The 21,578-nt window shown below is 42.3% G+C and overlaps 1 protein-coding gene across 1 annotated transcript; it reads left to right on the forward strand.

The window, feature by feature from the left end:
• Positions 1-934: 934 nt before the first annotated feature.
• LOC134510005 (putative DBH-like monooxygenase protein 2) lies at positions 935-21,085 on the forward strand. The gene is made up of 13 exons (XM_063322797.1): positions 935-1,059; positions 5,210-5,267; positions 5,380-5,592; positions 8,582-8,728; positions 9,878-10,039; positions 11,234-11,317; positions 12,513-12,680; positions 13,611-13,713; positions 14,496-14,662; positions 16,484-16,575; positions 19,591-19,687; positions 19,903-19,962; positions 20,951-21,085. Exons 1-13 carry the CDS (start codon positions 935-937, stop codon positions 21,083-21,085), a joined length of 1,611 nt encoding a protein of 536 aa, XP_063178867.1.
• Positions 21,086-21,578: the final 493 nt, after the last annotated feature.

Below are 21,578 nucleotides of genomic sequence, written 5' to 3' on the forward strand. Positions count from 1 at the left end.
ATAGAAAGAAGTAGGCATTTTAGAGTGGAAATAACTGATTTGGGGTGTTAGGCTTGAAGGGGCATCATTGTATGGGGAAGTGCTGGGAAATTGTATCGTCGTGTTGAAGAGAAGTTGCAGGAACAAGCACTGTTGAAAAAGTGGGTACGTACAGGATGTAGGACACAAAATCAAGCTTTGAGAACACAAAGGCTCAGTGAGCAAGTTGTTATACCTCTTCTGTCTTTGAAACCACATTAAGAAAACGTTGCCTGTAAAAAAATAACGATAATGCATGCTCCTAGCCCTGCTGCCTTTCTGGAATTAAATGCATTTTGCAATAATTGCACTTCACCACCACTTCTAGGAGGCTGTCAAAGTATAATTTCTATAAGTCAAATGCACAGTCACTGCTAGAGCCCAGACCAGACCATGGGGATCCTAACAGTCGTGCCATGCTCTTCTTTGTGCTCGATCCTGAAGTTAGTTCTTTTATTCAGGGTCAATAAAGATATCTGCAACCATCTTGAAATATCACAATCCAATTTTCATAATGCAGAGTTGCAGCTGGTCGTGAGGTGTTGCCTGTACAGTGGTTTTGGATCCTTCACTAGTGTCCCAATGCCATCTAATGTCACTACAGGTTGCCTGTATTCAATTTTGAATGCATTTCTAATGGCTCGTCTTTATCACGTTCCTCTTCCTATGAAAGAGTCTTCCTGTAAAAAAGTCCACCAAACACATCTCATAGAATGCTGAGTGTGTGACAGTTGTGAGTCCTCTGTTTATGTCTAGAATGTTGTATCTTAACCTGGGAGCAGAGTGCTTCAAGGTTAAGCAGGAATAGCAGTATTTGGGCAACACTGCAATGGGAAAACAAGCCAATGGCAGTGAAAGAGCTGAAAAATGATGTTAAGCAAAGGTGAAGTCATTTCACAAGGCAGCTCATGAAACAATGGGTCAGCAGCTTTCCTTCAGGAATGCATGCTTTACTCAGGAAGGAGCCTATATCTCCTCCTCTTCTTGCTATGGCTCCCCATATGATTTGGTAGAAGCAGTCTTGCGGATGGGCGGCAAAAGGTAAGTCAGCTTCAGTTTTTTTGAATCGTAAAGGATCTGGGATGGATCCAAACATGGAAAAGAAAGGCTGTCAAAGATGTGCAGGTGCTGAGTGTGTGTGGTGTGGTGCTGAGTGCAAAGATATTTTTAGCCCGGCTACCAAAGGTTCAAGTTGTCACTCTGCCAGAGCATCTCTCTGGGTATCAGTCTCCAGTCCTTTTTAAACCTCTAGTCAATTTTACTTCAAATAGTGAGCATAATATAATAACACATCATACAATGTCTTATAAGGGAGTATCATACCATCTCAGTATGATATAGTACTGTGCACCACATTGTAAAACATAGCATTCTAAACTGCAGCAGCTCATAGTGCAACATAATGCATTTCCCAAATGTAAGTAGCCCTGCATTGTCTTAAGTCCTTCTAGAGGACACAGTCATTGAGAAGGATGGAGATGGGGAGGGACAAGAAGTCTTTGTCATGCTTGAAACCTGAACTGCTGAGAATCAGGAAACAAAGTTAGTAAATCCTCTAATGCAGCCTTGCTTCTGCCCTTTTCGGTAGATAAGCTAAAACACCACTAATCTAACACACTTGCACCATATCAATATGCCTTGTCCAGAGAATAGGGAATATTATAAGTATTGCAAGCACAGTAACAAGGTCTATCAAGCAAACCTTGTTTTGAGCATGAGGCACAGAGCTGAGCTGCCTCCATTTATTTTAGTCTTGAAAACCTTGATTCCCCCACTGACACCCTCCGCTTCTTGCCAATGCTTACAAACCCTTCATTTTCACCCAGGGCATTCCCTTTGCTACTGTCCTTTCAGTTGCCTTTCATTAACATCCCCCTTTTATGTTCCCTTGGGTAATACAGCTAAGACCTGTTAAAGGAGGATAACAAATCGATGCCAAAATAGCAGATATTCTGTTGGCTGTGTATTGACTTGAGATACAGGATTCAGCTCCAAGCCTTGTTCCAGACACCACAACACATGGCCCAGAAGCAGGATATCAACCTACCAAACATCCTTTCTAATTAGCGCATTTGGGCAGTCATTTCTTTTTCTCTTTTTTTCAGCCACTAATTCCACTTGGAACTGAAAGCCTCCCCTGACAAACTGTTGGCAGCGTGGTATATGTGAAAAGCTGTGGTTTCAGCAAGTCCACATTTTTGGAGAAAAATATTTCATTTGAAAAATAAGTGACCAACTCTACTGCTTTTATTATTGTTCCCTTTACTGTTTAACAAGCCTTTCTGGTCTTTCCACCGTTTTGCTTGAAACAAAAATTAGCATATTTTCATAATTTCCATATTTCCTCTCCAAAAAACATCACAAAAAGTAAAGAAAAAAGTAGATTTTAATCTTAGTCTGGGCATAGCTGCAGAGCAGTGGTTCTTAACACCTTGATAAAATGAAGGATAAAACTAGAAAATGGTAATTTAAAGCATTTTAAACAACAATATTTAGTTTTGTTCCTATTACCCACCACAGCAGAAGTGTCGACGTTATTACAAGTAGGCGCCTTTAACTAATCTTACACATGAACACTGGCAGAAGTAGGTGGTTTTAAAATGCTGCCTTTATCCCTCATTAATCCCTCATTTTGAGGAGATATAAATCTGTTGTCCAGGCTTTTTATTGTCACCGAAGGCATGACTCTCTTGTCTTAACGTAGGCATAAATAGCTATTTTTGATGGCCTAGCGATTGAAGATGTCCACACAGAGCTGATAGAGATGAGACAGGTACAGCAGGAAACCCATGCCCTCCTGGAGCAGCAGGTGAGGCCAGGTGAAATACAAGTGGGCATCTCAAAGGGCACTAGACACCTATGTGTGGGCAACTAAATTAGGTCTCCTAGAAGTCTCTTAGCTGATCTTCAGCAAGATCTTGAGGTCTTTCACACTGAGTTTGTGGGGATTAGAAGTGAATGTGTTGAAATGAGTGACTAGCTTCATATTAAAAAAATGATAAGAAATGTAAAGGGTATCAAAATGCTGCATTTTGGATTCATTCCATGTCACTCAAGTAATTTTAAAAATACTTGTTTTGTCTAGGTTAGTCTAGGCTTCCTCTGCCACTGATCATGAAGTCAACCTGAATAAATCCCTTTGACTGGATATCCAATTTGGGCAGCTTGTGGTCTTTGAGGTGAAGGTTGCATTTCTTTCCACATTTCCAAAACAAGACTCTGTGACTTTTTTTTTTTTTGTAAAATGGAGTATTTTGTTAAAAATTGGCCTAGAAGAAGTAGTGAAGTTATTAAATAACCTCAACAGAAGGTCAAATATTGTGAAATGAAATACTGACATTGCTTCAACTGGTTGCAACAGGAATCCTATGCTTCCCTCCCTGGGGAGACGCGGGGGTTGGAGTTGTCTGGGTGTCTGGGACAGGTGTGCTGCCAGCAAAGGGTTTCAGCAGTGGAGCCTTCAGGGTCGTTTCAAAAGAGTACTGGGCGTAACACTTTCATTCTTCCTCATCTCCCGAGTTGGTTGTATATCATCAAAACCCCTGAAGAGAAAACACAGTGAAACATCACTGCTTCCCTCTTCTCTCTGGGTGTCTCTATCTGCCACATGAGGCAGATCCTTAAAAGTGCTGTTGCACCCTGTGGTTCTGACCCTCCTCTTTCTTTCCATGCTGGGCTCCTGTATGAGCACTTTGTTTTCTAAAGGGAGGGGTTTTGTCTTCTTTCCTCTACTCAGGTAACCTATAATTTCGTAATCTTCTTTGGCATCTTGCTCACTGCCAATCTGTGGTATCTTCCTGTTCTTGGATACCTGTTCCATGCCCATCAGCAGTGGCACGCAAACACCACATCCTGCTCCATCAAAGAGACCATGCAATTCTAATCTTTGTCACACAGCTGAACCATGTCTCCTTGTGATCCCAGGATAGTCAGGCCTTCCAGCAGCGTCTTAGTTGCATTCCCTAATCTCATGCTCTTCTCCATGTGAGAAAGGGATTTTCTGCTTAAGAGTGGAGAACTAGCAAGTGAAGATTTCTCACACCAGCAGCTCTGCAAAGCACCCTAATGCAGCCGTGCAGATTCCCTTCCCTTATTCCTTCCCCACTTCATCATCAACTCTGTCTTTGGTTCTCCTCACACAGGGGCTGTAGTCCTCCAGTTGTTTTAATATCCCTGTGCTGTCCTGGCCTTGAAATACTTACTTAGCATTACCACGTCCCTCAGCTCTGCCTAGTGCCCCCAGAACAGTGTCTTGGGCCTCTCTGGCGCAGGGAAAATTTAAAATGTTGGCACTGTATTACATAATTCACAAAAGAAACCACAAATATACTTGCTGTCTAAAGCAGGACTGCCAACAAAGTAACCTGGGATTCAAGCAATCTGTATGCAATTTGATCTGTTTAAGCCCTGTCCCTGAAGATCAGATTAGATATCTCTCCTTCTCGGTTACTCATCTATTCTGTGAGCACTTGTCTCAGAAGATTAATACAAATGGGCTTTTCTTGGCTTTCCTATCAAGTAACTAGGAATAAATTACCACATCCTTCAAAATCCACAGACCCAGGCTATGTTTTGTAGTGGATTACGCTACTGTGCAAATTGAAGATGAGATGCACAAGGCACTTCCTGGCAGAAACTGTTGGAAACCTGCTGAGGCTCTTTGTTTTTCGTATCATTATGCTGAAAGGTCTTAGGGCAACAGATGATGCCTTTTTCTCCTTCCACTCATTCCCAGCAACATATAGTGCATGGAGCATTTTTCTTATTCTACTAGTTGACTACAGTCCAGGAGCCCTTTTTATGTGGCACAGTCGTTTCCTCTGAGAAGCCACGTCACTAAGAGTCACCAGCCCATTCCCAACAAACTTGCAAATAACCATCACACCAGACAGTAGGGTTCATTTCAGCATTTGCAACAGAAAGGCAAATTAGGCAGAAGAGACCCTTTCCCTTGGTGAGGAGAGCCAGCATTCACCCACCCCAAGTAGTGGGTAGGAAGTAAAGACTTTGTTGCTTTTTTTGGTTGTGTAGTACAAAACAGCTCTTAAAAATGTTTTAAGATGTATATGGGATGGCCTCCTACAATTTCACTTAGGCAGGGTGCCAGGACATATTACATAAAGTGTTATCTTTCCTACATGTTACATTGGCTATAGAACAGTCAGTTTCCACTCCTCCTTTCTGGCAATAGGCCCAGCCTCATGCACTTCCATATAAACTGGGCTCCCATAGCAGAATACCTGCCCAAGGTATCAGCAAGAATTGCAAACTGCAGTGGTCCTGCCGGCAATGGTATTTCTTTTTTCAAGAATCAAGGGTATGCTCTTCTTCTTGTTCCTCCCATGCTTTTGTTCTGGACAGCCTGCACCTCCACCGCTGCGTTTCTCTACTTTCCTGGATCCTTCAAACATGGTCTGCCTCCGCTGGGACCATGATGAGCAGGAGCTGATGTCATTTGAACTGCAGGTCCATACAACTGGCTGGGTGGCATTTGGATTCAGCCCTCATGGAGAGTTGCCTGGATCTGACATTGTGATAGGAGGTGTCTTCCCAAATGGCAGCATCTACTTCTCTGTAAGTTGAAAAGACTTCTTCTGCATCCCCTTTTGCCAAGGGTCATGCTCTAATTATATTGCTTGAAAGCACATGGGCTCAACTGGCTAAAGATAGATGTCCGATGCCATTTGAGATGCTCAGTTGGCATGGCCTCTGTCTGAAAGTCCAGGTCTTCTGCAGGTCCTGTGTCATGCCTTCTAGCCCCATACAACTGCCTGAGATACCCTATGATATCCCAGATGGCACTAGATGATGTTGTTTAGGCAAATAAACTGATCCCACCTGCAAGTCAAAACCACAGCCAGAACCAATTAGATATGACTGCAACAATCTCTTACCATGAAGCTAGAAGAGGCGGCTAGGAGAGTAACTTCTGATTCATGCAAACCAGAGGTCAGTTCATCCAGGAGTCAGATATGAAAGTCTCATGTTTTCCTTCACTGAAGCTGCTCAAAGGCTAATTTACTTGGTTTCCTCTGTAGTAAGTGGAGACATGTGTTCACCTCCAAAAGTTGCTTCTTTCTGATTGTCTTAAATGTCTCGCTTAGGAATCGGATAGGACATCATGGGACTTGCTGATTTTTCCATTGTCTATAAAGGCAACCACTAAGGATAAAGGCCTGATGTTAAAACAGCTGGAGTTTGGAGTAGTAAAATGCCACTGAGGCTGCTAAATAAAAGACGTGGGTGTTGTTTTGTTTTGGTTTAATCGTGAAAGAGAAACAGGCCGTTTAATGCTATCCAGATACAGAAAGAAGAAGAGTTTACACTGATGAAGTGTTTGTCAGTCATAGCGGTTTTATTTTGTTCAGCTGCTTTCAGTTCCCTTTTCACACAACAGTAAAATGTGTTTTGCATGAAATATGTCTCGGTGCTTGTCTAAAATGGCTGAACTTTGGAAGGGGGGGGTGAGGTAGCTAGTCTTACTTATAACGGTTAGTTGCAAAACTGCTCTTGTAATACCCACTTTTGAAATCTTCTTGTGATTGTGACACAGACAGGGAATTTTTGGCTGTCAGTGACCCCAGGGAAAAAATTACGATCAATTTAGAAGAAAACCTTGTTCTTTATTTTTTAGTAATGATTTTTTTTAAAGTGATATATAAAGAATATAGGCTAAAGGTTGGACTCGATGATCTTAAAGGTCCCTTCCAACCTCAACAATTCTATGATTCTATGATTTGGGGTAAAACCAAAGCATTTATTTTCTCCTAAAAGAACCTCCTGAAAGGAAAAATTGAAGTGTTTGGTTTCAAAAATATTAAACATTCCATTGTTTTCAGAAGAGATATTTAACATTTTCAATTTTTTTTTGCATTGGTAGCTGAAACTCTTTGTTTAAGTTAGAAAATAATTTCCGTCCCACAAAAGTTTTTGGTTTTTTCAACTCTTTTATTTATCAGAAAATATCTTCCAATTATTTAAGTCTGGAGACATTCCAGTAAGCAAAGTAAGTTTAAAGAAAAAATATGCTAGTTACTGTAAATGAAGTTTAAGTTTGCACTCTTCATTCTAATCCTCTCTTGCGTCTTTGGGTTTTGTTTCAGTTTTCTGCTTTACTACAACCATAACAAAGTCATTATCTGAATAATGTCCAATGGAAAAAACTTGCCAAAAAGGTTTGTTTTCACAAACGTGGTTTTTTTTTCAGCTGTTTACTATCTTCCTCTTTCATAAGGTATATTGAATTTTAAATAACTTGTTTATTTTCAACTAGCTTATTTGGAGACTTTGAATTTTGATCTTTTAATGAAAGAGTGCAATAGGTATTTCAAAACATAGGAAAACAAAAGCTGTATTTTCAAACTATTATATGTCCCTCTGTAAATTGCGCACTTCTGTTAGAGAAAAGTTGCTTAGATTATTCTGAAAGTCCAAATCCATGGATAAAATCCAGAAGATGAAAGAATATTAGAGGAGATATGGGAAAACTTAGCAAAAGCTGTAAACAGGCTTTGAAAGAATCACTTAAAGGAACAGAGATGGCTAGAAAAAAATACCAGGAAGGATTTTACATAAAGATATTCTTCTTTGACCAGACTGTTGTCTGGTAAAATTTTTCTCTTTTCTTTTATCCCTCCAAAGTTGAATACTGCAGCAAAACTCCTCAATGTAGCAGTTAACAGCTGTGCATTAGGGAGACATATGCCTTATTATATTTCGTGTTTCTCTAGGAGAGATTTTCATCCTGTCTGCAGCTACTACCTTCTCATTTCTGGTCACTTGAACTCCTTTGCCACAAAAATATGATGCAGTCTCAGTCAGGCAACTTAGAGCTTTACTCCTTTTTATTCTTCTTCTCTTTCTGCAGCTGTGTGTACAGTTCCACCTTTTCACCTCATATTTTCATAGCAGCAGTTATTGTGGCCCATTCTGTTCCCACTGAGATTTATACAGGAACTAGACAACTCGGTGCTTTCAAACCCTGTCTCATTTTTCTGTACCTTTTTTCCAAGTAACAATTGCATTTGATGACCTTGGCTATATGTTATTTGTTTTTTTCACTATGCATATGCTGCAAAAACCACTGGTTAGTTATGGAAAACCTAAGAGTTAAAGTAGAAGCTTTAATATGCCCAAAAGATTTTACTTTTGAACTACCTCTGTTTTCCAACAGGACTTATTTCATTTCACACCCTGTGTGGTTGAGCCAGATGTGGTAAAATGTCCCAGCGTGCAGCATGTCACTCAGGAAGCAGGGAAGATCCTCTAGGATCCATCCTGTCCAGGCCATCCTCTGGGTGATGGGACCCCGGGCCTGCTCTTTTCTTGAGCAGCTCCATATAGAAGGGACTGGATCTGAGTTCTCTTCAATTGGTTTGTGGAAATCACCAGTGAAAGCAGAGGAGCTTTTTGGAGAGTGAAATGCTTGGATAATTACTCATATCCCACCAGCAGTACTTGGAAACATGACTTCTTCGGGTGTAGGAAGCTCTCCTCTCCGTCTCCCTCTCCCTCTTCTCTCCTCTCCTTCTCTCTATGGCTTTCACCCCTGTTTCTTTTCCAGGATTATCATGTGGTAGATGAGGCAACCCTTGAGGAAGATGACAGTCAGGACTACCAACTGCTGTCAGTGACAGAGAATGAGACCTCCACCACCATGCTGTTCAAACGACACCTCCGGACATGTGACCCAAATGACCTGGATATCACAGTAAGAAAGGGGACTGCTCAAGCAACATCCCAAACAAACCTGCTCCCATGTCCCATTGTATTCCCAGATCCCCAGGGTCAGATCTGAGGATGACAGGAAGGTATAAATCTCAACTCTTTCTTAAGTTTGAACGCAGGTCTTCAAAATTTTGCTCATTTGTCTGTGTCTCTCTTGTTTGCCACATATAAAAAAACAATCTAGTATGGGAGATGAGGCTTGTATTTGTCTAATATAAGGCAGTATTTTAGGAAGAATTATGTTTAGAAAATTCAGAATGCTTTGATAATTGGAGTCCTCTCTTGATGCGATACCAGCTTCATACTGGTATTGACTGACATTAAAAACTTGGCCAACCCAAACTGGTATTTTAAGCCAGAGTTTTTTCAAAAATATGCTTTGCCAACGTTCACAAGCACACTAATGCACACAATTTCAGAACTCTAAGTATATAGACACTGTTTTCACTGTTTCACCTTTGCTTGAGGGACCACTGGGTAAATCAGCATTATGCAAGGCTTAGCCCACTCAAAAATGTTTGTCCAGAGTTAGGTGTACATTAGCTGTTTTTCCAGAGTTCAAATTCATGTGAAAATGACTGGATAGATGCCTTTGTATTTACAAACCTTCTTAATGACCTTTACTAATTGAAAGAGATATAATCCCATTCTGAATGGGAAGAGCCCAGAGTTCCATGGCTACTGCTGTCCTTACATGATGGGGCAGATCCAGGAAGATCACTGAGTACATTCATGCTCAACAGTAGCTGTTAATGGGGAATCAGGGGACTACAGTTCTCTTAGCTTTGTGTAAATCTCTTAGTAAAAGTTTCCCAAAGGGCATTAATAGTATATACAGATAAATGAACTGCCTCTGCTTGCTCGTGTTTCTATCTGGACAAGACAAATCCTGTGTATTAAACTGCTTACTTTGTGTTGTGTGTTCTGACATATCGTGTGAGTGTCTGGGTACATACCAAATACACAAAGTGATATTATTTTAGATTATTTTTAATTGCACATGGTTAGTATGTGGGTTGCACTTTAATACATCCGTGGTGGTGCAAGGCATGTGATTGTGGGGTGAACACCTGTGTGTGTGGTTGATGGGAAGGAAAGAAGGAGAGTTTCCAATGAAACCCTCCCATTACAGGTGGACACAGCATGCCTCGTTACTGCCTTTGGTACTGATGACACAGTCCAATTCTTTAAAGGACAAAGATTCTCCAAGTCTCTTTTCTTGATGAGGTACAGAGCCCCATCTGACTCAACTGACCCCAAAATATTCTTCACCTATGACCTGAGGCTGGACAATGTAAGTATTGGGCAAGAGCTTTACCTGGCATGTTAGAAAATTTTCCTCCTGCCTTTCTTTGCAAAGTTGATCATGTCCATGCTGGAGGTTTGGATGGCACAGATCAAAAAATGACTGATCTTGGAAACACACAAATAGAACTGGCAAGAGGAGGAATGAAGTGGGAAGACTTGCTGTGTGGAGAGTAAGGGCTTATTTGTTAGGAAAATGCTGTAAGGTGTAGTCTGTTCCCTTGACTAGAGTTTAAGGAGTCAAACAGAGGTGGTGGTGCTACTGAATTGCAATATAATTAACAACTCAGGCACGTATGTATACAGGTCTATTGTCCCATCCACGTAGAAAAATATCTATAATATACTGAAGATATTTACTGATTCTCATCTTTGTTTTGTGGGAATTCCGCAATATCACAGAGGAAAGAAATAATGGGAAAGCATTTGAATGCTTAGTGGCAAGTCTGGCTAAGAGCTCAGAAAATGCAGTGTACACTACTGTGTGTGCTGCCTCCAGTATTAACTTATGCTGCATCTCAGTGTCAGATGTAAGGACTAACCAGGAGAGCTGGAGCCCCCCCATTAGCATCACCTCGTGGTACGTGCGCCATCCTTGGCAAATGGAGTCCAAAAGTACCAGCTCAGTGTGGTATTGCATTAACACCTTCCTTCTTTAAACAGCATCAGCCCACACAGTCAGCACTCACTCAAGACACAGCAGCATCTGCTGATCAGCATGGGCAACATTCCATAGTAAAGAGGGGCACTATTTTTATGTAAAGATTTGTGGGATTAGCGCTATCATGTGTTGTGCTTGTGACTCCAGAAAACAGGCAATTGAAAATGTTGATTGAAGGAATGGATCTTTCCTATGCTCAGTTCATGTTACAATATGTAAATTAGTAATGCAATTCCCTTTTGGAAAAATACAGAAAAAATCTGAAAGAAAATGAATTCAAGACCAGGTAGAGCTGACAAATGTGTTTGCGCTTCACCAGAACACAGTTTCATCTTCCTGACGTCACTCGTTGCAACCAAAATACAATCAAATGCTTGCTAAATGCATCATCCCTCCTGCCCCCTCCTCTTCTGGGTCTCATTCTCCTTGCACTGCCTCCCTTTGGCTTCTCCAGTTCCCTGTGCACTTTACTGAGTTGCCAGGGGAACCTTCAGGTGACTCACGTGTCTGTCTCTTTTTCAGTTTGCTGTTCCACTTGAAGAAACCAAGTACGCCTGCACCTTTATCCCGCTGCCCATGGTCGATCAGAAACACCATATCTACAAGGTAAATTTGCAGGTTGTATTACAGTGGAAAAAACAGGGCAGAACAGACTTACTCCTTCAATCGTGTGCACAAGGCTGTCTTTTACAGCATTTTAGTAAAAACTTGGGAGCATTCCATCTGTCCTTCGCTGCCATTGGGATGAGCCAGCTAATTTGTCTGGCTTGTGTGGAAATAAGCTCTGTCTTGTTTCTAGCTTTGGAAGTACCTTTGTCTTCATGTGCATCACTCCTGAAAAAACCTTGCTACAAGTCTGATGTCTTAGCGCAGTGAGCTCAGGCCATGTTACCTATTGGTATCTTTGGGAGCAAAAGGAGCCTCCAGAGTTTTCTATATTTGGAATGACTTTTGCTTTTGCTCTTGGAAATTCCTAAGAATATTTGTATAAAAAGCAAACCTAACATTTTTGCAGTCATGTTTTCACGATTCAATATGCAAAAAAGAAGATCAAAAAAAAAAGAAACAGGAACTGTCCAAAGCAAGATTAGTTTACTTCTCAAGTTAAGATAACTTTGCTTCAAGGTCAAATAACCCTTCTTAGTTTTGTGGGTTTTGAAGGTTTAAAAACAGATGTTCCACTGAAATGGCATAAGGCAAAATTTCATAACAAAGAATTTTCATGGACTGGAAAAATGAAGAATATGACAGTTAATCCTACAGAACAAACTCAGGAGCTTTAGTCAGCTCTCAGGGTAACATCAGGATTTTGAGGCCTGATCTCATCATTGCTGGTAAAAAGTTAGGTGGTTAATGAGCAGTTCCAGGTTATTTGCGGGGTTTATTTAAACTATCTTGATTATAGTACTTTTGGCACAACTGAAGGAGCAGTGAATTACAGTGAACTTGAGATCAGGGTCCCTTATGTTGCTTTGCAGCCAAGAAAATGGTATATGAGGTAAACTATTTACATTTCTAGTCTGGAACCACGCTTCCCAGCATAACAGGTCAAATAGACACCCCTGTGATTCTGATTAAGGAGAGGTGCTTTAGAGGAAGATTCAAATTGTTTCTGGACAAATGGACTCTGCTGGGTGCATACCAAAATGAGTTGATAAATCATCATCCAGTTTACCACTCATTTTGCGAATCAGATTGTATCGGTTCGCCTAAGGTATGCTTAACTGCTCTTTCTGGTTGCCTGAGAAATAAATGTTTTAGAGTCGACAGTAACTTTTTTCACTCTTTCTTTTGGTTACAGTTCGAACCTGTAATAACACCCCACAATATATCCTTGGTTCATCATATTCTTGTTTATGCCTGTGGCGATGCCAGTGTGTTACCCAGTGGCATAGATGATTGCTATGGAGCCAATCCAGATTTTGCCCTGTGCTCTCAGGTGCTTGTGGGCTGGGCTGTTGGAGGAGAGGTGAGTCTGCAGGGCACATTCCCTTCCCCATTTTTTTTGTTATGAACAGTAGTAACCTTCTCATCAGCTTGTCCATTAAGACCCCACAGTGCTGCAGGGCCAGCCAAACCGGTGATTTTCCTCATACTGTCCCCATTCAACTCTACTTCTGCTGCATCAGGTCATGCTGTCGATTTCTACGGAGTTCTCGATACTCTGCATATGTGTGCAGGTTATTATCATACCTGCATTAAACAAGTCTTGTAAGTCACGTAAGAAGACTTTCATTCCAACCTTTTGATAATGTTGCCATTAATTTCACAAAATTCTCCTTGTGCTAGTCTTGTGTAACAGAAAGAAGTGTACCTACTTTCTGCTTTTTTTTTTTTTTCAGCAGAGTAAAATTAAAAGTTCAGTGAAATTGATGCTTCTGGCTGAGTGGCCGAGTCAGTGCTGCACAAATATTATTGTCTATCTTGTGATGGTCACTTTGCCTTTCAGAGCAAAATGTATTTTGTATCCCTATAGTATACATGTACATGGGGAGAAGAGAGGAAGGAGACACGTTTTAGACAAAACCCTTACACTAATTTTATTCAGATTTTCTATTATGCAGTGCCAATACTGATATGAAATTCGCTGCAAGAGTGTACACATTCTATAACCATTTCCTACTAAATATAGTATAAAAATAAAAATGAAACCAATCAAAAGGGCAAATGAAAAAAAAAATTTTGAAAATTCTTCCTTGTTCTGATTCAGAAGGAAAAGAAATGGAACTGGCAGAATTTCTGACAATATTTTGATTTCTGTCAGTGTCTAAATAAATATTCAGAGATGAAAGAAATGAAAAACTTTCTTTTTGTAAGTTTTCAATCAAGAAACAAGAGAGAAGAGTTAAAAACTAACTACTTCATATAACTTTTTTCCTCCTCTTCCTCTTTCCACAAGTCTTATAAATTTCCAGATGAAGCTGCAGTTTCCATAGGGACACCTTGGGATCCTCAGTATGTCCGACTAGAAATCCATTACAGCAATTTTGACTTGTTACCAGGTGGGTAATGCTGGGCAGTTGTCTGACAAACAACAGCCTCAAGATGGAAGCCTCAGACCTCACCTACATGCTTCTTAGAAACCAGCTTCTACATGAAACATTTCCGTATGCCGCTCAGTACAGCCTTCAGGACAGTAAGAAGAAACTGGACTGGGCTCCCACCCAGGAAGAACTTAAACTAACTTTAGGAACATAGGTAGTTACATCCACTTAGATTGGACACGTCTTACCATTGAAAAAGCTGAGCACATTTCCTGTTGTGATACTAGTGGGACTGTTAGGGAAAATGTCAGGGAAAAGTGGGCATTATGGGGAAAAAGGAAAGGACAGAGTGGCAGTTGGAGAAATAGGTGTACCAATGGTCTGGATAAAGTCCTGAAAACCTAATAATACCACCTCAAGCTTCTACCGTGACCTCCAGCTCTCAGTCCCTATGTGGTGGTGATGAAGAATGCCACCACAGTATACGCTATCATTTCACAGAAGGGGAAACAAAGGGTGGAGTGATTTTATGGGAATCATCTGAAACTGTAAGTGGGGCTGGATCCAGATGCGCTATGAGTGAAGATCTGTGCAACTATACACCTTGCATGACTTAATACACTGTAAATTACAGTGGACCATACCACAGGGGTAGGGTGGAAGGCTTAGACCTTCCTGTTAATCTGTGCCTGCTCCCAGCCTGTGACTGGGAAAGAGACACTATATGTGTTGTTGCTTCAGGCCCTGCTTCTGCTGTTTCTGGAGTCATTGCTGAAAGAGTGGTCATTTTTCTTTTACAGGTTTGATCGACAGCTCAGGGGTACGAATCTACTATACTCCGGAGCTACGGAAATATGATGTGGGGGTTCTGCAAACAGGCATCTTCACTTTCCCTGTGCATTTCATTCCTCCTGGAGCAGAATCCTACAGATCCTATGGCCTTTGTAATTCCAGCCAGTTTGATGAAGTGAGTGTGCGGAAAGCCATGTGAAATCCTTCTTGATCTTTCCTGCTTTGGTTTTTCATCTTGCTCTAGACATGTCCAAAAGCTATTTGGTGCAGGGTGCCATCTTAGCCTCCGTTTCTGCATGCCACAAAATTAATATCTATTCCAATGAAACTGCTCAGCAGAGACACAAGGTTCGGACCAAGAGTTAGCAGAGCTGTGTAAGCATGTCAGAACCACGGCTTGAATAGCTGTTCACCCCATCTAAGTGAAAGGGAAAAAAAACCCAAAGGATGTAGTGCTACCCAAGACCCCCAAGGGAGTCTACGCCACGACATGCAAGAGGCCTTTATCCTGCCATATGTGTGTGGTACTGGTGAAGGAAGGCAGTACCTTTCTACACCAGGTGTAAGTGCTCTCTCTCAGGTCAAGAAGATAGTTCTAGAGTGGAGATCTAACATCCCTCAAATCACAGCCAAGAGGGGGCTAACAATAATCGGCTCTGGCGGACTGTGGGATCCACAGGATTCGCAGGTTCCTCCAGGACTGCTAGACGTGAGGTTGCCACTTTCCCCTTTCCCAGGCCCAGCAGGTGCTGCGGCTGGGGGAAAACTCCAAACATATAGACAACCCGCACCCTACACAAACATGCACACTCAGAGAGCAGACTCAGCTGCCACAAACAGATTGACACAGATAGGAGTACAGTATCTTTACAGGCACCATGCAGGCATGAATATGGACAACACAAATGGCCCAATCCTCTTCCTCCTCTCTGACTAATCAGGCTTAAAGTTCACTAGAGGAACATAACCATAAGCACGCTCACTCAGATACCATATGTAATCATATTTGTTGGTCTCTCTGATTTCTGGTGCAGACCATAAGTCCTTTTAGCATCTGTGCCCTGGTCCAGGGCCCTTTTACGCAGTCTGTGACCTGCATCTTGGGTCTTTCTAGCTTGAACTTCCCTGGTGGATCATCCTATCCCAAAAACACAGGCACATGCATATACGCAGTATACAGAGCGCACTCACAGAGAAAATAGTTAGGAACAGAGTTTTAATAAGATAGTCTAGATTGCAGTGATCAGGTACCAGATTTGGTCAGACAAACATATTGACCAGCAGTCTGCTTAAGTACCACTGGATTCTCCTCTTCCTCTCTTCATTTTCCCATGTTTGTTTCTCTCTTTCCCTACCTTTGACCTTTTCCCTAAGCATCCCACAATAAGTTTTGCACATTCCCACAATCCACTTAGAACATCCCATAAATTTTACACAGGCCCACAATCCCGCTTGAACAACCCATATGCTTGCTCCCTCTTACGAGGCCTGAGGTAATCTTGGTTTTCTTCTTTTCATCAGTTTTCAAATATTTTCTTTGAATCATTTAACATTTACATTTTGATGGTTCTTTTAATGGCCCATTGATCAGCATCTTACAATTTCTGCTTTTACTCTTTCTATTACCTGCTCTTCCTTAGAGTTTGTGTATCTGCATGTTTAACTTATTACCTCTCCTGTATCTTGTCTTAGTTTTTTCACATATCTGATAGCAAGATATGGTTACAGTACCCAGCATGAGATATCACAAACTCAGACAACTATGCCACAGTATCTAAAGCCAGAAGAGCAATTTTCAGAAAGGCTCTCCAGGGCAACCTTTCAATCAGTACTGACCTACACGAAGAAACAGCCTTAAACTTCCCTTAAAAAAAAAAAAAAAGGTTAAGCTGACGATTATACAAGTTCCATCAAGCTTTTGACTTGATGGGCAGGCCTGAAACTTAGTGCTAAGCTGTGACTGCCAGGCTCTGACCTACTTCATTTTGAACTGCAGATGAATGGGATGCTGGTTCCAGATCTGCATGTCTTTGCCTACTTGCTTCACACCCACCTGTCTGGCAGAGGAGTGAAAGCTGCTCAATACCGGTAAGAGAAGCAAACTCACAGTATTGCTGCCTGTGTCACAGGATCAGTCCCTGCCTCTTTGGCTAGAGTGGATGAGAATGATGTTCCCAGGTTAGTCTTCATCTGTCTGTTAGTGCGAGAGACTGCAGTGTCTGAATTGTAGTACAAAGAACCAGCTCCTCAGGAAAAAGGGGTCAGCTGAGCAGAGAGTATGAGACTGGGACTGTGGCTCCTGTTCAATAAAACAGGTCCAGGCAGTGAGCTCAAGCACTGGACTACTGCTTGTCCACACTAAGCTGCTAGACAGTGCCCTTGCATAGCTTGGTCCTGTTCACCAGACTCACGCTGAGGCTACGCAGGCACAGTTCTGGGGACTGAGTGTACCAGTTTGCATGGGCAAAACTACACTGGGTTTGGTTTCCTCCACCATTCTCCCACACTAAAAACTTCAGCACCCCTATGCGCTCTCTGATCACACCCCAGCCCATGAAGCATGCATTCTCAGTTTCAAGCTATGAAAATAGCCAGTCACGGTCTGCAGCATAGCATTTGAGCTCTACTTCAGAATTTGAAAACAAAACAAAACCCAGAACTAAAAAATTATTGCGCTGTAGGCCAAAGAGACATCACAGAGGTCCATGTGCTTGGTAGTATAGGTATAAGGCCTATCTTCTCCTTAGGTTTCTAATTTCAGAATAATCCAACATAAGCCAAGCATCACACTGCAGACAGTTACAGGGAGGCAGACACTTAGTCCATGCCAGTGAGCCAAAGAACAATCCATGATCCTATGATATTTAGCATATGAGTGTAGTCGCAGTAGCATGTGAGTGAGATGTCACAGTGACACTCTAATCTTAGAGTGCTCCCTGTGACACCTTCAAGATCAAGTTCCTTGCCTGTCTACATGGCATTGCAGGTGCACACTCTAGGATGTGATGTGAGTTCCATCTAGAAGGTAAGGGGAAATTTTGGCATTGCCTGGTCCTTAGCTGCCCGTGCTCTGACACCAGATCCCCAGACACCTGCACTGTCTCACATACTGCCTCACGTGCTGATTCACCCAGCAGAAACTCCACACATACTAAGTTGATCACGTAGGTCTGCAGCGAACCTGAACTGCACTGCACTGCAGGCAAGCTGTGGGAGACAGGAGAGTGCCTGGCCCCCTACAACCAGTGCAAAGCTGAGTTATGAACAGGGCAGACGTTGTCTAGTTTGGCTTCTAAGCGCTCATATGAAATATCATTCAGAAGAGTCTAAGTTGTTCCAAAGTTGCACATCTGCCCTTGAAGATGGCCTTCCTCAGTTATCCTGAAACTGGCACCCTACAATCAAACATGGTTTAAACACCCTGGCCCTGTGCCTCTCTACCCACTCCCCAGTATGCCAAGAAATGGGACCAAAAGACTAGAAGCTCCTTCAAAGGCAACCTCAGAAAAATGGGAAAAGGAGCAAAGCAGACATCAATAAAACCTATTGGCTTCAAAGCCATCCCTGAGTTTCAATGCTAGTGGTCTCCAGCCCAAACTGACCTGACACTTGGATTGCTATGCTAGGCAGCAAGAGAAGAGGAATGAGCCTCCCTCCATCTCGCTGGCTAGCACCTTCCATGTGCATGCTCCAAGTAGCAGGGAGTGATATAATCAGTAGAGTTTTCCGTAAGCCTCAGAAGAAAATGGAATGTTCTGTCTCTTTGCCAGGAATCACCTGAGGCCAGTCTAGAGAGGACTAAGGCAGCAGTTCAGTTTGCTTAGGATGAGCATACATCTGATAAAGGACCTTTACAGACTTCACCATGTTAGGACCGTGTCCTGGAGCCATCTCAAAGACAGGCTCGAGAGCAGAAGGTCAAGCATTTGAAACACCTTCTGGAAGGAGATGATTCAGGCACAGTGACTGGTTTTTTTCTGGGATTTCCCCTGTAACGTGTAGGATAACTATGATGTTCCTAGTCACTCGTCCAATTAGTGGAGGCCCTGGCCTCTTTGGAGGTTGACCTTGGCAGAATATAGCAGATTGTGATCTTTGATAGCAATTTAGGGGTAGGCCTGTCTCCTTTTCAGGTGTTAAATCCAGAATACCCGAGCACAGGCCAAAAGTCACACATAGTCAGTATGAGTGACTTAGCCAGAGCTATTTTATTCCAGACAGTAGCAATAGCTTTGGCTCCTACGCTTTATGCAAGTCGCATGGTATATATAAACCATGTGTCACATGATGGGAAATCTTTTTTCTTGGCTTGAACTTTTGTGAAGCTGGCCTCTAAGACAGGTTCCTCCCTCCTGAACCCATTTTGCTATGAGATGTGGCTGGAGAATGTTGTGAGCCTACCAGTTCACCTGCTCAGAGCTGCCAGCAGTCACAGAGCGAGCCTGCAACAAGCAAGCAGGGTGTGCGGCAGCTGCTGGGACAGCCTGGCCATGAGCACCACAAGGAGTTGTGGGCTGGGTGCCCTGATGCACCTTGCTGTGTGCGCTGTGGATGTACTTAGCAAGATCTAAGGACGTGTAACGTGGATGGAGAAGAAGTGCTCAAGCAGAGCAGAGGCCACCTAAGTAGCAGTATCACAAAGCACTGTAGAAATAGCAAGGAAGGAAGAATTCACATTTGATACTTCTGCATCTGCAAGGGAGGTCCTAAACAGCCTGACAACTCCACTCTGCTAGGTTCAGAGAGTTGTTTGGTTTTTTTTTTTTTTTTAGGGCAGTGTGTTGCAGTGCAGGTATTGGAGTTCTTACTTCTGGGATCCCAGACTGTTATCTGAAAGGTGAAAGTTTCAAGGCATAATGATTACTGACAAGTAAAAAGTCCATATTTGGACTCCAGACCAAAGAGGGCTGTGTGAGAAATTGCAAGTGTATGTTTGGGACTGACTGTCACTGAAATACATGCTGTGAGTTAAGGTACAAAAGAGAGCAGGCATGATTTCTGGAGGGGATTTTTCTCAGCTCTGTTCAATTCATCCAGGAATGGGTTATTCCACACCCCTCCCTGGAAACATTATAACTTTATCCCCTTGCTTGTCTTCCCCAGGAATGGTGAGCAGCTGGGGATCATCTGTGAGGACAATAAGTATGACTTCAGACTGCAGGAGATTCGGGACATGAAGGAAATCCTTATAATCAAACCAGTAGGTTCCTCCCCTGGGATGTAGCCTTGGGCAGGCAGGCTGGGAAGTGGTGAGCACCAGAGGTCTCAGAGCATGTCGGCATATTCTGTCCTTCATTCCATCTCAGGCTGTGGCCCATTGATTTCACACAGTTTCCTGGTTGCCCGTGTTGCAAGAGATTGTCTTGTGTGCTTTACTTGTACGGCTCTGATGGTGTGACCTACTGTGTTCCCTAGGGGGATGAGATCCTGGTCGAAAGCAACTTTCAGACACTGGATCGGTCAGGGGTTACTTTTGTAAGTTTGTTTTTCTACCTACAAATATTGCATTACTTTTAAAATTCCTTTATCACCATTAAAATCCTTTGGGCAGACATACCCCTATTCCACCAGCAAGCGCAGTCCTGGTAAAGGCTTCTTGTGCCAGATGCAGTATCATAGACATACTGAGGCATGCCTTGCACAGCTGCTCTCCAGCTCTGCAGCAAGACCCTACTACTAGAGGCTTACCAACAGATCCCAAAGATATATTGCATCTAATACTATACAACGTAACTCTTTCCCAAAATGTCAAGTGCAAGTAGTGAAACTTGCAGCTAAGTCAGTTTTCAGTCATCAACCATTTGGATGTAGTGAACAGACAGATGTCAAATACAGAAAATTACATAACCTGGACCTGATTTGGACTTCTCAAAATATGAAGACATTCATTTTGGTTCTTCTTATTTAGACCAGACATCAGTTTTGCAGAACTTAACTGTTAAACAATTATTGCCATACTCAAGATTCATAACTTATTTTAGAGCTTATGCCATGCAAAGGAGTTAATGATGTTATTGCACTTAGAAATGTGCGTAAGAAACTAAGATTTGACCTAAAGAGGATTATAGTTTATATTCACAGAGAGCAACACTGATTTGGTTGGGCCTGTTCCAAAAGTAGGGATCCACTGAAAAATTCTGATGTGGAGGCCACAGATGATTCCCTGAATGTTTTAGTTGAACTTTCCAAAGATTCAGATTTGGGGGTCTTGTAGATTGAAATACAAATACAGTAGTATTCCTGAAGGAAAGGATAAGTAGATTTAGCTATAAAACTACAGAGCAGCCTATTTATCAGACTCTTGTCAAAGGATACTTTGATTCTCTGTTTCTGTCAAAGACATAAATTCTTTTTTATTAACCACACAGGGTCTTTGTGAGCTGCGACAAGAGTGCTTTCCTGAGGAGAAATAGTCTCCTTGTTGTGTCTCAGCAGACCTTTGAGTCATCCTTGTGTCTTGCAGGGTGGGCCGAGCACCATGAATGAGATGTGTCTCACATTCCTCTTCTACTACCCTCGGAACAACATCTCCAGCTGCATGGGCTACCCTGACATTTTGTATGTTGCGCATGTACTCAAGCAGGAGGCCTCAGAGTGAGTCCAGAGTCAAGACGTTTCTGGAGCTAGCAGAGGAAAATGTAGCTATGAAGAATGCTAAATGGAAAAAATAATGAAAATGAAATGTTGTTGATAGGGAAGGGCGAGCCAGGTACCTGGATCTATCAAGTTGAGCTGCCTTGTTGCAGGAATCTATCAACTGTGATACTTTAACAATCTCTTCTCCTTTATCGTTTTTCCCCCTTCCTTTCCTTTTTCCTCCCCCCCCATCTTCTCATCATTTCTCGTCTCCACCTCCCCATTGCCCCTTACTCTCTCCCCAGTGCACTGGAAGGCATGATGGCCATGGACTTTGTTGACTGGGACAATGAGACTGTCAAAATTGCAGAGAAAGCAGCCAAGGAGGCGGATCAAGTAGTCATGATTAAAACCATTAATGTAAGTCCCGCTTCTGAACAATATGTGGCTGGGAAAATGGAGTCAGCTCTGACGTTCCAGAAGTAAAGCACAGCTGAGAGATAGACCCAACACAC

This window comes from Chroicocephalus ridibundus, chromosome 1 (assembly GCF_963924245.1).
Source record: "Chroicocephalus ridibundus chromosome 1, bChrRid1.1, whole genome shotgun sequence".
Classification (NCBI taxonomy): Eukaryota; Metazoa; Chordata; class Aves; order Charadriiformes; family Laridae; genus Chroicocephalus; species Chroicocephalus ridibundus.